General features: G+C 33.7%; 1 protein-coding gene across 22 annotated transcripts in view; it reads right to left on the reverse strand.

The window, feature by feature from the left end:
* LOC126854416 (myosin heavy chain, muscle) overlaps nt 1–17,388 on the reverse strand; it is a 48,244-nt gene that overhangs the window by 20,154 nt on the left and 10,702 nt on the right. For 6 of the 22 annotated variants that reach the window (XM_050601110.1, XM_050601104.1, XM_050601127.1 and 3 more), the window contains exons 7-13: nt 16,845–16,943; nt 16,153–16,256; nt 10,012–10,149; nt 9,318–9,587; nt 5,118–5,288; nt 1,459–1,638; nt 869–1,287 (exon numbers count right to left, since the gene is read on the reverse strand). In XM_050601110.1, the coding sequence (XP_050457067.1) occupies nt 869–1,287; nt 1,459–1,638; nt 5,118–5,288; nt 9,318–9,587; nt 10,012–10,149; nt 16,153–16,256; nt 16,845–16,943 (1,381 nt within the window). Of the gene's footprint in view, nt 1–868; nt 1,288–1,458; nt 1,639–2,844; nt 3,016–3,575; nt 3,747–5,117; nt 5,289–6,219; nt 6,391–8,403; nt 8,575–9,317; nt 9,588–10,011; nt 10,150–12,485; nt 12,590–14,970; nt 15,075–16,152; nt 16,257–16,844; nt 16,944–17,388 lie in introns of all 22 variants that reach the window. The other 16 variants (XM_050601121.1, XM_050601116.1, XM_050601112.1 and 13 more) reach the window with 9 other exon arrangements.

Raw genomic sequence — 17,388 nt, forward strand, 5'->3', positions numbered from 1 at the left:
GGGTTATCATCAACTAGCCTTAGTGTGACCGATCCTATAGCTGTCCGGATCGAGATTGATTTCTTCCAAACACTTAGTCGCGCCGACTTTGGGATCGCTTTGGGCCGCCATTATGGCCGGCGCTAGGATCATGTAACTACATGATATACAACATAAAAGTTCAGTTACTATGTACATCCAATGCTTAAAAAAATTTTTCGATGCTTTTGGAGAAATTAATCGAAAAATTATGACGTTACAGAGAATTAAATTTTTAAAACGTTTTTGAATATATTTCGTAAATTATTATTTTCTCATAGAGTATCTAGAAACCTACCATTTTTATGTGATTTAATAATTACTATTAAATAAAGAACCTAGCTGAGTTTTATAAGAATATTAAATAAAATTATTCTTATAAATAATATTATTTATAGTTGTCAAAAAGATTTGCTATTATATTTTAAAGAGATTATATAATAAGTCTTAATAATTAAACCTGTCTTTTTATAGAAAAAAAAAAAATAGTAATCTAATTTCTCTATGTAAATTCAAGAGAAGTAGTGAAATAATAGCAAATTTTTTTAAATTAGAAATCATTGCAAATGTACTCGAGAAAATTGAGAATGATCATTTTTCAAATCTTTTAAAGTAAAATACAAAATTATAGTTTAACATTATTTTAAAGAATTTTTTAAATTTTTTAATACTATATCTATAATGCAATAAAAAAATATTAAATTATTATTATTTTAACACTCATAATATATAAAAAAACAAGCGTTTTAATATTTAAAACGCTTGTAGAAAATTCATTCACTTCCTCGAGACATTAGTTTTTCGATTATCCGCAAAAATAATTTAATCAATTGAAAGAAGGGATTCTTACCGTAGCTTGAAATCGGGATACACCATCCTATTGGGGAAACCTTTACGACAGATACGAATGCCTTCAAGCACACCGTTACAGGTGAGCTGATGCATGACCAAGTGAGAGTCAATCACGCCCGGCTGCTTCATCTCGTTGGGAATGATACAACGGACGAAGTGAGGCTGAGTGGCACGCAGGGTGGTCATCAGGTTGTTCAGCTGCTCCCTGTACGAGGACGATACGGTGGAGAAACCACCGCCCTTCTTGCCACGTCCACCCTTGCCGCCGCCGCCGCCACCAGCGTCACCGGATTGACCAGGATGGTCGGCAAAGATTTCTACCAGCAGTTTGTTGTTAGACTTCTTGAATTGATCGACCACCGTGTCGTTCAGCGGGTCCTTGTTCTTCTCAAGCCAGCCAGTGATGTTATATGGTACCTAAGGCCCAAAGAGATTTCATCAATATCGAGATCATGACGATTATTGGTGAGTCTAGCGACATTTTTATAAATTACAAAATTAATTTTTTGTTAAAGAAAAATAATAATGTGGATCTCTCTTTTTTGTGTTTATATATTTTTGTAAAAAATAAGAAAGAACATCACATACGTTGCCGGCGTAATGGCCAATCGCGAAGTGGGCTGGTTGTTGGCCTGGTTTGGGCGGTTTTGGTTTCAAAAAGTTGGGACTCTTGCCGAGATGGTTATTGTTCAGCTTCTCCTCAAAGGTCTTATCCGTGGCTTTGGGGAACATAGACTCTTCCTCAAGGATGGAGAGAATACCCATAGGCTATATCGCGAGAAAAAAAAAGAATAGAAGAATGTGTTAGAGTCTGCTATATCTCGGAAAGACTCGCATTTTCCAAGAGTAGCGTTACGCAAATAGACATAAATAATAATAATAATAATAATTTTTTTCTCGTCAAAATTGATTGTGTAAATTTTTCTATTACAATTGCGATAATATTTTTACATCAAAATTCATGAAAAAAAGATAATTCTCGATCTACATAATGTCTATAAAGTATTTGTAAAATATATTTCGCGCAGCAAATCTCTCGTTAGTGTCTCAACTTTTTACTGAAAACAGATTATTAAGTATCTTGTTGATGTACTTTGTTATCTACTTGCTTGATACTGTGTCATTAATGTACACTTATTTCGGTTAATCAATCGCTTTCTCGAATGTAAGATAGGATTTGTATATGGATTAATTGCCGATTAATAATTAATCTTGTAAACTACGTACAAGACAAAGAAAAACTTCAACGCTACTCTTAGTACTGCGTTATCTGTAATTCTACAGTTGGAGTGATGCTTCGGTAATGATTTTGCACTTCACTGACGTTTCTATTAATGTTTCTGCATCGGGAAAGTGCGATCATTTTTTTTTTTCCGATACATCGAATTCTCCATCCGTTATAGCGATATACATGATGCGCCGGATCTATCGTGTAATTTTGCATAGTTGAAGAAAGCAATCGATATTTATTTTATACATTATATATAAAATTTTTTAAGAAAAAGACATAATCTCTTATATATATTTTTTTAGAGACATATTTTCTTATATATATATTTTTAATATATTTAATTTAAATAATTGTTTAACTATTTAATTTATTTTTAATTAACCATGTTAAATAAATGTTTTAAATTTAAATTACCATTCAACGTTGTACGAATTCTTAAACAGAAAATAGAAAAATAATAATAAATAAAATAAAAAATTGTAATTTTTCTAAAATTAGCAAAAGATTTATAATTGTAATCTTACGCGTTAGATCCATGACATTCTGATGTAAAGAAGATAATACGTACATAATTAAATACACAGGCAAACAACATTGGCAAAAGAGACACACAACATTGACAAACAATTCACGAAGTCGCGGCTAAGCTGGATTCAAGTGGTAATTTGCTAGATAAGTTACTGGATCAGATCAATAGCAGGATGATCCAGGCTCGAGTCCGTGTCCCGCGCGGACCGGTTTACCTTCTCGATCAGATTGATCGTCGGCTCCAAGTCCATGCCAAAATCGATGAAGGTCCAAACAATACCCTCGCGCTCGTATTCCTCTTGCTCGAGCACGAACATGTGATGGTTGAAGTATTGCTGCAGCTTTTCGTTGGTGAAGTTGATGCAGAGCTGCTCGAAGCTGTTGAACTGCATCGGAGTTTGTTCATGCACCACGCCGCACACAGGCACACAGCGAAAAGAGAGAAAGAGAGAGAGAGAGAAAGATAGCGAGAGAAAAAGAAATGAAAAGAGAGAGAAAAAAACAGGATACGAGCAGGACATCGTCCGTGTCCGATCGGGCGGTCCCTCGATTGATCCTGAAACTTCTCGTGGCGCAGTCGAAGGATGATGACGTCGAGAAGACGAGATTTCAGAATTTCGATCGCTTGGAAAAAATAAAACAGAAATTTTATTTTCTAATGTGTATTAATTTAAATAATTAACGATCGTTTATTCCGATCTCTCGACAAATCGTGTCCCACCTGTCAACCGACGTCACGAGAGATGAAACAACAGTGCTCGAGTAAAAGTGTGACGGTATACAGGAAGTGGAGTTAGTTGATCGAGCAGCCAGCCAAGACGGAAACACATTCAGCGAAGATGCGAAGTTCGAGCGAAAATGTATGCTTTGTAAATGTGTGATTCGGAGAAATCACGAGGCCCTCCTTCTCGGGCCCGTGCGATCTGTCGACCTGCTCTGGCGGTACCTTCTCGATCAGATCGATAGTTTGTTGAAGGTCCATGCCGAAGTCAATGAACGTCCACTCAATGCCCTCACGCTTGTACTCCTCTTGCTCGAGGATGAACATATGGTGGTTGAAGAACTGCTGCAACTTCTCGTTGGTGAAGTTGATGCATAGCTGCTCGAAGCTGTTGAACTGCTCGACCGAGTGACGCAGCAACGGGAGTCCATGCGAACGGGGGGGATTAAGCGAAGAACAGAGAAAAAAAAAACAGGGAAAAACAGCCGTCATTAGTGCTGTTTGATGACACGTAAGGAGAACGCTCGACCGATGACTTCGACTTGTAACTTTCATCGTTCGATTATTAGGGTGGGGCGAGGGGGGTTCAAAGGGAGAAGGTAATCGACACCGGAATCAAAGAGGCGTCGATAAGACACTCTATATATCCTTGTAATTTATAAAAAAACGAACGTGCAACGAAATCAAAAAATTTCAGAGAACTGTATGATTTTCAAAAGTTGTTTAAAGAAAATTAATTTTCTAGAAAAATCAAATAGTAAAACATTTGAATAGAATTATTTCAGACATTTTTCCCATATAATTATACCGTAATTAAATATTATATATACGTACACACATTTTCAATTAAATAATTGCGTAAATTTTTAAATCTTAATTGACATTATTCGAATAAAAGTAAAAGGCTATTTTTCAAGTTCGTCGCATAATTCGATGGGAAAAGACACTCGCCTGTGCCGTTACATAATAAATTTACATGGATATGGTGATAAATATTAACAATACATTTGTCATGTTAACTATGATAATTTTATCCAATTAAATAAATTTATTAATTGGACAAATTTTCAAGATCAGGATCGACATTCTATATGCTTTTGAGATAAGGGATTATACGCAATTATACTGGGTCATTATCACTACTTATATCTTACAAATTAATTTTCACTTCTCGAGCAAAATTAGTTTCTCGCTAATTTTAGTCTCGTGATAATTCTTTCTTTTTAATTTTTTATTCTAAAACTCCGTTGATTCTAAGACTACACCGAACAAAAGTTTCACTTTATGTTCGTTTCAGTCTCTTCAGGATTGCGATTTGGACCCAGTTAATTGTCAAAGGCATAATAAATGCCTAATTATCGTTCAATCTGTTGAATTATCTCAAGGGAATATTCTTCACGAGCACGACATTAGTGCCGTTACAGGATTGTGACATCACAAGGGAACACGAAAGAGGAAAAGTGTCTTAGGTACCCGTACTAAGTACCTTAAAATATTGCGATCGGCGTTTCTTCGTCATCGTCGAAAAGCCGACATAGAAAAATTATGACAGATATAAAAGCACGAAAAATCGGCTAAAGAGTCAACGGCGAAGCAACATCAATGCGATCATTCAGGTCCTGTTCTCTGCGAGAAATTGACTTCTCGTTTCACAAGCTGGTTCGATATCTCTCGCTCGTTCGTCGTCCGTGAAGCCGGATCAATTCTTAGGGAGTTGCCGAATCGAGGCGCTTAAACCTTGACTCGCGGGGACTGATATGACAATACCTTCTCGATCAGCTCGATACAAGCTAGCAAGTCCATGCCGAAGTCTATGAACACCCAATCAATGCCCTCCTTCTTGTATTCTTCTTGCTCGAGTACGAACATATGATGGTTGAAGAACTGCTGCAACTTCTCGTTGGTAAAGTTGATGCAGAGCTGCTCAAAGCCGTTGTACTGTCGTTTTTTGCAATTGCACGTGCGTGCATAGACGTGCGATGGAAATATGTAGGATAGACGGCAATGGATAGACGAACAGAAAGAGGTAAAAGGGTGGAAAAAGGGAGAGAAACAAAAATTATTATCAATGAGACTAATAATACAAAATTAGATGTGTTTGTGTCACATGTGTATGGAATCTGATATTTTCCATTTATCTCAAAATTCTGAAAAATCTAATCTAGAAGAAAAATAGATTTTATATTTTTATAAAATATAAAATATGTATTTTATTTTATTTAATTATTTAATTTTAATCTCTATGAATAAATTTGTTAAGTAAATCAAATAAGTTTTATTTTACGCCCGCGTTTTATAATATATGATTTAGAAATTTTTCACACAATTATATTAAATAAATAAAAAAAAAAATATTTTTTGAAATTTATAATTCATAATTCTCTTCGGTAAAAATTTGATCGTACGACCTCGGCGTTAAAATCTTTTTATAAATTTTTGCTCTTGATGTATAGAAGCTAGAACTAGCCTAAGCAAAATATAAGAAAGATGCGCGCTTATCGAAATAGACGCGCGGCCGAAACCGTGAGATCAATGACATAAAAAAAGGAAGAGGAAGATCAAAGGATGAATAGAAGTGGCTGACGAGGAAGATCACAAATGAACAGAAGTGGCTAACAATTATACAAGAAAACAGTGGACGATCACTTTGTTGAATTTTAAGAAAGTAAGCGTTAGTGTAGCGGTCTCCTCTGATCTGTGATAATAGCCAGGGATTTCCGCCTGCCTGATAACTCAATTCTCATATCGTCGTTATTCAACTCTGAATTATTATTTTTTTTTCCTTTTTTTTTTTTTATTTTCGGCCAAACATCCGTCTGTCGGATTTTTGCTGGCCAAGATCGATCGGTCCTTTGTCGTCTTATTATACCTTCTCGATCAGATCGATACATGCGAGTAGGTCCATGCCAAAATCAATGAAGGCCCACTCAATGCCCTCCCTCGTATATTCCTCTTGTTCGAGGACGAACATGTGATGGTTGAAGAACTGCTGCAGCTTCTCGTTGGTGAAATTGATGCAGAGTTGCTCGAAGCTGTTGAACTGTTCGAGAGCAAGAAATAGGCATGCATATGTGTATATGTCATTTTATATTTTTCTTCCCTTTTTTCCCTCCGCACATTTTGGCACGTTTTTTTGCGCTTTCATTATTTTGCCGTCCTTCTTTATATACGTGAGGGTCAACTTACAAAGGGTTTCTTTAAAAACACACTTTTTTACAGAATTGTAAAATTACCCCAAGTTTCGTCTCGAAACGACTGATATCAAAATATTCTTAATCAAGTTTTTTTTTTTTTGATATTTTATACGCGAAAAAATTATTTTTTTCTTCATCAAAATATTTTAAATTAAAAAAATAATTTTGTTCTATCTCATAAATATATATATATATATATATATATTTCTTTCTTTTTTTTAAATATATTTCATTGTGTTTAATTTTTCTCCATTAAAATTCATCGGACTCTATGAAATAAGAAATCAGATTCGTAAAATATTCGGATTCTATCGTTTCGATTTATCCGAAACTTCGGGCTGTTTAAGATCTCATTACGAGAATCCATGGGATTTCATCTACAAAGTGTCTTTGTAGTATCTGTGGTGTAGCACATCGTTTATTAATAGGATAGATTGGTGTCAACCTCACCACGACCTAGCATGAGATCGCTCTTTCGGGTTAAAACTTGTAATATACTGGTAGAATACTCGAATATCTCGATTTCGATGTACAGAATATCGATCGATACATTTATGCCTATTTATCAAAAAACATAAAATGTAACACAAAAAGAGTAATTTAGAAATTAAAATTTGAAATTATTAAATAATACTTAATATTATAAATCAACAAAATTAATTAGAATTAATTATGACATTAATTCTTATACGAATTTTTGAGAAGTATCATCGATTATTCTGAACATAAGTTTGTGATTCGGATGACGTAAATGTCTGATCACAAATGAAATATCTGTGTGAATGAAAATATGTGGGATCCAACAATATTAGTCTACTTCCAACAACTATTATCAACTGTAATCAATTACACCAGGGGAGGAAACCAACGTAAAAGGGTTTCTGAATAATCTTGACCGTCCTGTTCGCCAATGGACAGTTAAACGTCGTATGTGGTTTATTCAAGAAAAAAAAGGCAGTGGACGGATGAATCATCTTTAAACTACCACAACTATTTTACGTGAAGTCCACTGTTTTGATGATGACAATGGGCTATTCGATATTGCTAACAATGAGTGAAAAAATTAAACTCTTTACCTCTGATGCTGTACGCCTCTCTTCGAATCTTTGATAGAATGAGAATTCTTCGGGAAATCTAAGACTATGCTTTTCGACAAAGCGATTCCTATCGAATCATGCCATTTTAATGAAAATTGGGAGCTAATCGGAGAAATTCTACTGTTTCTATCGAGGCGTGCATTTCAAGAAAAATTCGGGATAAAGGAGCTAAAAGGAATTTTTTAGTCATGCATTTTTTTTTTTTTTTGGAAAATGACTATTCTAATTATAATAATTTGGAAAAATAATAAAAATGTAAATGCAATTCAGGATGATACAGAACGATTCAAAAAGTTAACGAAACATTTAAATTCATATCGGATTTACAACATCTCAAAAGAGGCAATAACGTTTAAGGAATCGTTTATAAAATTATTCAATAAAAATTTTCGAGTTCATTCCGGATAATATAAATTCATTCAGGAAATTAACGTAACGCTTAAATTCACGCCAGGATTTACAGAAATCCAACAGGTCGGAGACATTCAAGGAATTATCCAAAAAAATATTCAAAAATATTATTCTGGATAATGCAGACTCATTCGAGAATCTAACGAGACATCTAAGTTCACAGCATCCTAAAGGAATAAGAACATCCGGGAAATTCAGGGATCTAAGAAGATCTAAATAAATCCTCGGAGAAATTCATATTTCATCGAGGTTAACGACAAAATTAACGTGCGACTAGCTAGGAACCTACAAAAAGATCTATAAATCTCCTAGAGAGATCGCGTGAGGGAGGAGGGCGGATCGATCGTTCACCTTCTCGATCAGCTCGATACAAGCTAGCAAGTCCATGCCAAAGTCAATGAACTGCCAGACAATTCCCTCCTTCTTGTATTCCTCTTGCTCGAGCACGAACATGTGATGATTGAAGAACTGTTGCAACTTCTCGTTGGTGAAATTGATGCACAGCTGCTCGAAGCCGTTGTACTGCGAGATACCGAGGTACCGGGGATATAATTACGGGTTCTAAAGAAGAATCTTTCGACGACTGATTTGATACGATTGGCACGAAATACCACGCGAATCCCGATTCGCTTCTCGTGACTCTCGTTCGATTTCGAGAGCCTTTTTCTTTCCTGCCTTATTTCGTCGTGGGAGAAAGTGAAGCTCGTGTAGAAATGATCGAAGGTATAAATTTTTCAAACCTTTGGCGTCATTTTTTTTTTTTTGGTGTGATCAATTTCATTTACGATCACGTCGACAATTTAAAAAAGAAAACAATTGCTTTTCTTTTCGATATTGCTTGCCGGAAATGCTGTATAATCTTGGGCAAAGTTTATTTTTTATCAATATTTGACATTAAATATTAATATTTAATATTAAATAAATAAAATGTATATTGAAATTCGACCAATCTCTGTCTAAAATTAAATTCATCTTAAAAGGTAAAAGTGTAGGATTTGATCGTGCTTCTTTAATCAGCCAAATATCGATAAAAAATATTGTCCTATTATACCAACTTTTCGAGGCATCTTGTATAATACAACAGCGATATTTTAATATTTTAAAAATATTTTTTCAACGTCTGTACGCGAGAGTTATAATGAATGAAATAATAAAATATAAATCGATAAAAATTTTATGTAAAGATCGTCGACGATCACGTTGATGTATACTATATATATTTGTGTGTTTGTATGTTTATGAATCACGGGTCGGGGAAAACTTACGTCGAAGATCTCGAAACCAGCGATATCCAGTACACCGATAAAGTGCTGCCTCTTTTGCTTGGTGTCCAGGGTCTCGTTACACTTCTTCACCAACCATTTGAACAGCCTGTCGAACATCGCCTTCGACATGGCGCCCACAGAGTAGGCTACCTGATCCTTGTTACGACCCTGGGTAACGAACTCGTTACCGACCTTGATTCTTGGCTTCAGCAAGTTCTTGTAAAGATCGGCACAGTCGCAACCAAGAAGCTTAGCCACGCGCTCACCTTCCTGTAATGCGAAGCGTGATTATTTCTCTTCCCTGCAACATTCTTTTCGGTCTCACTAATTCGAGGAGAAATGTCCTATAATAATAGTGTCTTTTTTCGAGAGAAATAAATTTTAATTCAAAAATATATATTTTAAAACGTACGTGAAAAATAAACATTGCATTTAAAAGATTTTTAAATATTTCCGCAAATAAAAAAAAAATAAATAAATAGCGCATTAAAATTTAAAAATTCTAAGTGTAATAATTAATTATTATTTTATATTATTATTAATTATTATATAATATAAATTATATTATTATTATTAATGAATTATTTTATATTATATTAAAATAATTTTCTACATTATTATTAAAAATGGCAAAAATAATAAAAAATTGTTTTGTTATAAATGCAATAATTATAGATATTTGTCAAATTCTTACCTCAGTACCATCGGCTTCAGCTTGTTCCTCACGACCCCTCTGCTTGAATTTCATACCACCCATATGCATGACAGCCGCGGTGATCTTGTAGATGTTGTCCTTCTCTTCCTGAGTGAAGCCCAACACGTCGAAGGCTTGCTGTTATAGAGAGAAGCCTCATTAAAATCTTCATTTCCTCGACGTCTCACGTCAGAGATCGTTTAAAGTTACGAAGAATTGATTCGCGAAACATGTTCTAAATTTTTCATAGATGCTTTACTATATTTTTTTTCTGAATTTTATTATGGATATCGCTCAGAAATTTAGCGACAAAAAACGAATGGTATATTTAATGAATTAGGGAATAATTTAATAATTTTTTATTACAAAATCATAAAAAAAAAAATAATAATCCTCAGACTTCTCTGACGTGATTCTTATCAGTTTCGATAAATTTACATAGACAAGAGCGACAATTAGTGAAAACACACAAGGACGACACAAATAGTTGCACTCCCAAGCACGCCAAACAATCGATGTAATCTATTACATTGTATATTGTTCGGTTTTTGCGTTGGAAGTTGCGTGAAAAAAAAGAAAAAAGAGAAAGAGGAAAGCTAGCGCAGCGTCAAGCATGATTTCATCATTTTGTTTATTAAGGTCGTTTATTTGACGATCAAAATTTTTATCTTAAATATTGAAGAGATTTGCAAGAAAACTCTTAAAAGTAAGGTCTAAAATTTTACAGACGTCAATTAATTATAATCCTAGATTAATTGATCTTTAAGCAATTAAACTAGAATTAAAGTTTATCGCGACGTTGATCGAAAAAGAAACGACCGTAAAAATTCAGCTTCAATTAATCATGGGTCAATCGATTCTTTATCCGTTTCGAATCATAATTCTGAAAGGAATCAAAGAATCAATCAAGATTAAGATCGAAAACAGCTGACTGATGAAATTTTGAAGCGTTCTCGCAGCAACGACGAATCGAAAAGCGAAAGCTCGTGTTACGTGGCGATAACTCCTTTTCTCTGAGCTCCTGGTGTCAACGCGAATTAACACCGTCCACATAGTCTCTCAGGACTACTCTCTACACGACTATAAGAAGAGAAAGAAGAAGAGAAAGAAGAAGAGAAAATTTGAAGAAGAGACGACGAGAGATTGCGAGCTGGATCTTTAACTCGCGTTCGTCGCAAAGTGCCTCCTTTGTGATAAAGAGGAACAAGATCGCCTTCAGGGTCAGCCTGGACGATATCTCTTCGTGTCGATTCTAGCCCCTCTGTTTCTTTGAGGAACAACTCGGATCGTTATTCTTCTTTACTCGACGTCGCCCTCGATCGATGAAAAATCGCTTCCTCGAGGCTGCGTCTCCAAATCTACCAAAGTTTCAACCTGGGAAAAAAGGGGGTGGGATTTCCTACTAGGGGGAAAATAATACCAGGGAGATCAACGGGGTTGTTATTAATACTGGGACGTAACGTTCGAAGTATTGTTGAAAGTCTTTCAATCGGGATGTAAGAGTCGAGAATTCTCTCGAGATTTCTCTAGTTTCTCCAGGTAAAAAAACTGGAGTCGGTATCAAAAGGAGAGCAATAATACTACCGGAAGTGGGTGGAAATATTGTATTATGTACAAGATATGATTGTGTAAAGATTGATAATGAAGCAAGAATATCTCTCTATCAGAATTATGTGTACTTATACATATATATATATATATGTGTGTGTGTGTGTGTGTGTGTGTGTGTGTGTGTGTGTGTGTGTGTGTGTGTGTGTGTGTGTGTGTGTGTGTTTATATACATATACATGTAATATATAATGTAATGTTTAATTAAATTATATATTTTAAATTTTCATTTTTAATATTCTTTTAATTTATATTAAAATAATATATATAATAATAATAAAATATTATATTTTGAAATAATCACATTAATTTTTATATATAGGATCTTTTGATTTCAAATTCATAAAAAGAAAAAAATTGATGGATTAATATAAATTGTTTTCATCTATTTATATTGATAAATGAATCAAAAAATAAAAGACAAAAAATTTAAAAATATTGAAAGCAACAAAAAATCAATTAATAATCAAGTTAAATTTTAACATTAATTAAATAAATACTAAAATAAAATAATATAATTTGAAAATCGAGTAAAAGTACAATATTAAAAAATAATGTATAATTATATTGCTGCTCATTATCATCCAAGTAATATTTCGATATGATATAAACCAATATCTAAGACGAAAAAACAGCGACGTGATTCTTCAAAAGATCAATTTATTATAATGGGATTATTTCATTTCTAATCTGATAATAAAATATTCGATAAAATCTTTTGATGTGATCGACATTGCTGTACTGGGAGGGATGGATTCATATATATTCAAATGATCTGAACCCTCTACGGGGTCGATATTTATAGAAAGAGAAAGAGGGGGGAACAACGTTTCTTCAGAACCAGGTTGATAACTAAAGGGACTTACGTCCGTCAGTAGACATTCCTCGCCATCATCGACGTTGGGGATCGTGATCTTTCCTTGAGATACGTTGTAATAGTCGTATATGTTGTCGGACAAGTAACACATTTCTGCGAAGCATTTCAAAGAACAAGATTGCAGTTTCAAAAATCATTCTCGATATTCATTCTCGTTTCCAAAGATCCGATTATCGGTCCACTCTTGACCTAATAGCAGCCATCGACTTGCAATGCCGAGCCTCGATCGTCGATCAATATTATGCTGTCAGTTTTTGAGACTCAAAATTTCTGTATAACTATAGTTCCTTCAGAAAGATTTTTAAGAATTTCACATCTTATTTAAAAGATTTAAAAGATATTTAATAATAATATATTCTTTTATCTCAAAAAGATATCTTTTCTCCTCAAAAAGTTTACATAGCAATTCCGAGAAACTAATTATTGCAGTTTTACAAAAAAAAATTCTTCCTTTTTTGATACTATTTTATCTCTAAATATTTCGAAAACTGATTTTCTTTTTTCTCTATATTATATTTATTTAAAACTTTTTTTTTTGAGAGAAAATTTTTTTAAATTCCATTTGATATAAAAAAATATGACACTTTCCAAGAAAAATTATTTAGAAGACAATTGAGTCTCAAACGAAGAGATTATTACGCCTTTTCTGCGACTGCACGTTTCTAACAGCCTGGCACATACATACATATATAGGGTGGACGATAAATTTGACATGGGCGTATCGGGGAGCGGGGCGATCGGTTATTATCATATTTCGACAGAAGAGAATACTTTTCCAATGTGAAGAAAGCCTCGCGCCCCCAATCTCCCCGCACCCCGATTGCGGTGGCAGGCAGCTTTCGCAGGCGGGGGGCGAGGGGGTGGCGAATCCTCGGGCAAACCTCAGCACCACTTTGCTCATCATTCGAAATAAAAAAACAAAAAAATAGAAAAATGATTTGTTTCAATAGATTACATAAATTTAACACTACGCCAGCTGAACAAAAAAGAGCATTTATTGCTGTAATAAAAATTGCTGTAATAAAATTTAAAAAAAAATCATATAACTTTATAAATTAATAAAATATTTAATAATTATTGTGTTATTAATTCAAAATAATCACTAAAATAATTCAATTTTAATCATCTGAAAGATCATCCCTGTAAAATTATCCTTCTAAGACTTTTTTTCTTTTAGTATTTTTTCCGCAGCAAAAATTGATCCACGTGTAAATTAATGTTATTAAATAATTTCATAAAAAGCCAAAGGGATCTGAATTTCGCCGAGGCTCAGAGACACCCTGGGGGCTGGACTTACATCCGTTGCATCCATCTCCAGACCGTCGTTGACTCCCGGAATTCTGGTCTTACCCTGGTTAATGTACGAGTAGTTGCTAATCCGGTTGCTCAGCATGGTCAGTTCTGTATTAGTTCACATTTTTTCAACGCTCGATCTTATAATCGGCAAGCGAGCGATCGCGAGCGATCACCGTCGATACTCTGAGTCGCTTTGAGATTGTCAAAAATTTATTCAATTAGCAAATAATTTGTAATCAATTTTGCCATAAGTTGCACATTTAGCAAGTAATTTAGGATTGATTAAATAAATGATTAAATCAAAGAATTAATTAATTTAAATATTTTCGTCAAAGTGATCGAAGTCGTCGGTGCTCGCAACGATTTGCAAAAAAAAACATGGCAAGTTATTGGCGGCGAGTATTCGCTGAAAGTATAATAGAGCGATAGAGAAGAAAAAGAGAGAGAAATTGAGAAAGGATAGAGAAGAGAGAAGTTAACACAGATGTCCGCGTATGATGCTGTAAAAATATGTCTAGTTAATCGTGTGATATATTGAAGAGCTGTAATGAAAATGTAAAAGAGAGAGCAAAGAGATAAGAAGAAGAAGAAAGTAAGAAAAAGAAAAAAAACATTAGATAATAAGAGAGAGTTACAGATAACACAGATAAAGAGAGAAACATACAGAGAGATAACACATAGAGAGAAATAATGACACAAGTAACATTTCACATATCCAAGAAAAACAAAATATACAAGTAAAAGCTTATACAAAAGATTCAAAGTGTATAGAAAAGAATCGTCGATCGGTGTAGTATTTAATGAACGATAATACTTTTCCAAAAGCGATCACTTCTCACATACGGAAAGGCGACAATTGTGTACACAGAGGACTTAATGCTTAGATAGACCAGTGAATCTCGAGTAGAAAGTGAAACGATTAACAGAACCATCAATTTAGGACATGACAAAATTACATGTAGTTAAGAGAAAAGATTACTTTTTTCTGCAAAAAATCGTGAAAAGCTTTTGTGAAAGATAAATTAAAGATAATTGAAAAAAATAAATATTTTTTACAATATTAATAATAAAGAATTATTTATAAAAAAATATTTAAATAAAATAAATAAGAGCTTATTTAATTTCTTTTATTTTGATTATATTGATGCCAGCTAATCCTGTCCGGTCGTTGCACTTACATCGGTAACCAAAAGCTCTTCGCCGTCATCGAGACCAGGTATCGTCGTCTTGCCTTGCGACACAAAGTAGTAGTCGTGGATGTTGTTGGACAGCAGACACATATCTACAGGATGACCGGGTAGAAAAAAAAAACATGCGGGTGGTTAGAACAGTCGATGGTGGACCATGCTTCCTGCTGGTTTTCCATCGTGCTACACTGAAGAGGGGTCCTATCTACAGGGAATCTATGAACCCTTATGGGTTTCCGGGTTCTCTCAACTGCGTCTCAAAAAGGCAGAGATCGGGAAGAACAAACAACTATAAGATAAAGCTACCTGTACTCGTCAGGGGTTAGCTCGACGAGGAAACCACCAAACGACTTGTATTTTTCTCAAAATTGTAATTTTTTATAAGTATTTTGTAAACATGTGAATTTTTAATTAAATCGTAAATTTAAATTTTTAGAATTAAAAGAAAGTCAAGCAGTTTAAGATGATTCTCTCGTCTACAATATCAAATCAAATTACTCTCTCAAAGTATGTTTCTACAATACAGCTCTGCTAAATGTCGCTACTCCTTCTGCGGATTGCGCTAGGAGAATGATATTATATACAAGATGTTCCAATCTCTCATCAGAGATATCTACCAGCTACCACACTAATACGTACATTACACAAGAGAGATACGTGTCAATTGCCATCGAATTTCTTGAAATATAATAATTTTATCTAATTTCTTTTTTAAGAAAAAACAAAAGCAAATAATGTAAAATAAAAATTATTTTAAATCGAAGAACGTTTCTTTAAATTAACTAATAAAAAATCAACTTCATAATTTAAAATTTGAATTAAGATTATTATAATTTTATTTTCGAGTTATTAAGATGTCAAATCTAAATAACTTTTTTTTTTATTAAAAATTATTAATATTAATTAAAAAGTGATTTAAATCCAAAATTTGATTGAGAGGAAAGTCGACTTCGATGAACACGTCACTCCCATGTGTGATGACCTCGTTTTAGAGGCATTATTATTGCCTGCTACAGTTTTTTCAGGCAATGGTTAATTCAAGAGAACTACCGATTGGCCAGCAATCGAATTTAAGATGTCATATACATGAGGGCGGGAAGAGAGGGGTAAGAGGTTGGCAAAGGTAAACGAAAGGCGAGAACCCTGCGATAATCGTCATCGTCAGGTCCTTACGTCGGTCAGCTGACACTCCTCGCCGTCATCAACATTCGGGATCGTTGTCTTGCCTTGAGATACGAAGTAGTAATCATGGATGTTGTCCGAAAGGAGGCACATCTCTGCATGGGAAGTGAGGGAAATACATAATTTGACAGTGACAAACTTTACTTAGATGTGTAAGAAGAAGAAGGGCGACCTTCTGGGTGATTATCGCGTCTCAAATTTACGCGCGGATCCTTTCTCTTTCCCCAACTCCGCAGCACCTGTCTCATCTTCCTGACCTAATCCCGTTATCGAGAGCGATCGCAAAATCGTCCCGAAAAAATGACCGCTACTTCGAGAAAATTATCTTTCTCATATCAAAAATAATTAACTAGATATAATTTTATGCTATATTCAATATTACATCATAATATCTCTATTTTCTTGTATATGAATAATTTATATGACTAATTTCTCATATATATAAATAAAATATTAATTAAACTAAATTAAATATTAAATTAAATTTAATTAATTAATTTTTTGTTGCATAATATTTCAAAAATATATCGATATAATTAATTTTTCGAGGTAGCGATGATTTATCAATACGATTCTGAGAAGGAAAATATAATTTATAGAAATCAACGCGTAAATCTTATTTAAATTTCGATTAGATTTCAGTTTTTTTTTTTTTTCTCGCAGGGGAATATCAATGATCTTACCCTTCAATCCCTTGACTGATCCGGACATCATCTGGTAGAAGATGTGATATGAACGTTCCAGACTCTGTTGAGAGATGACACGAGCCTTTTCCAGCAGATCTATATACAAGAAAAGATTATATATACAGTCATTATATATACAGTGAAAAGAATATTTTATAATTTCAGTAAAAGTATCGAATAAATTTTGTTATTTTGTTGAAAATATCTACGGTAAATAAAAAAAGCAGCGCTTGCACATTATATTTTTTTTTAATGTTAAAAAAGCTTATTTCAATCGCATTATTATTCATTAAAATCATTAGAAATAACATAATATAACATCATTAGAAATAGCGATGATATTTAAGGGATTGATTGCGTTAAAATAATCGATTTATTATAATAATTGGACTTGCTTTACAAGTGATTAAAAATAATAATTTTATTTTTTTTTTCCATTTTTCTTGATGGAAATTTATCGCAAACATAGATGTGTAAAAAAAACGCTCGTGATATATTGTTGTTTATAGCACAAAATTGTAAAAGAATCAAGTTATGCGAT

This window comes from Cataglyphis hispanica, chromosome 14, assembly GCF_021464435.1.
Source record: "Cataglyphis hispanica isolate Lineage 1 chromosome 14, ULB_Chis1_1.0, whole genome shotgun sequence".
Lineage (NCBI taxonomy): Eukaryota > Metazoa > Arthropoda > Insecta > Hymenoptera > Formicidae > Cataglyphis > Cataglyphis hispanica.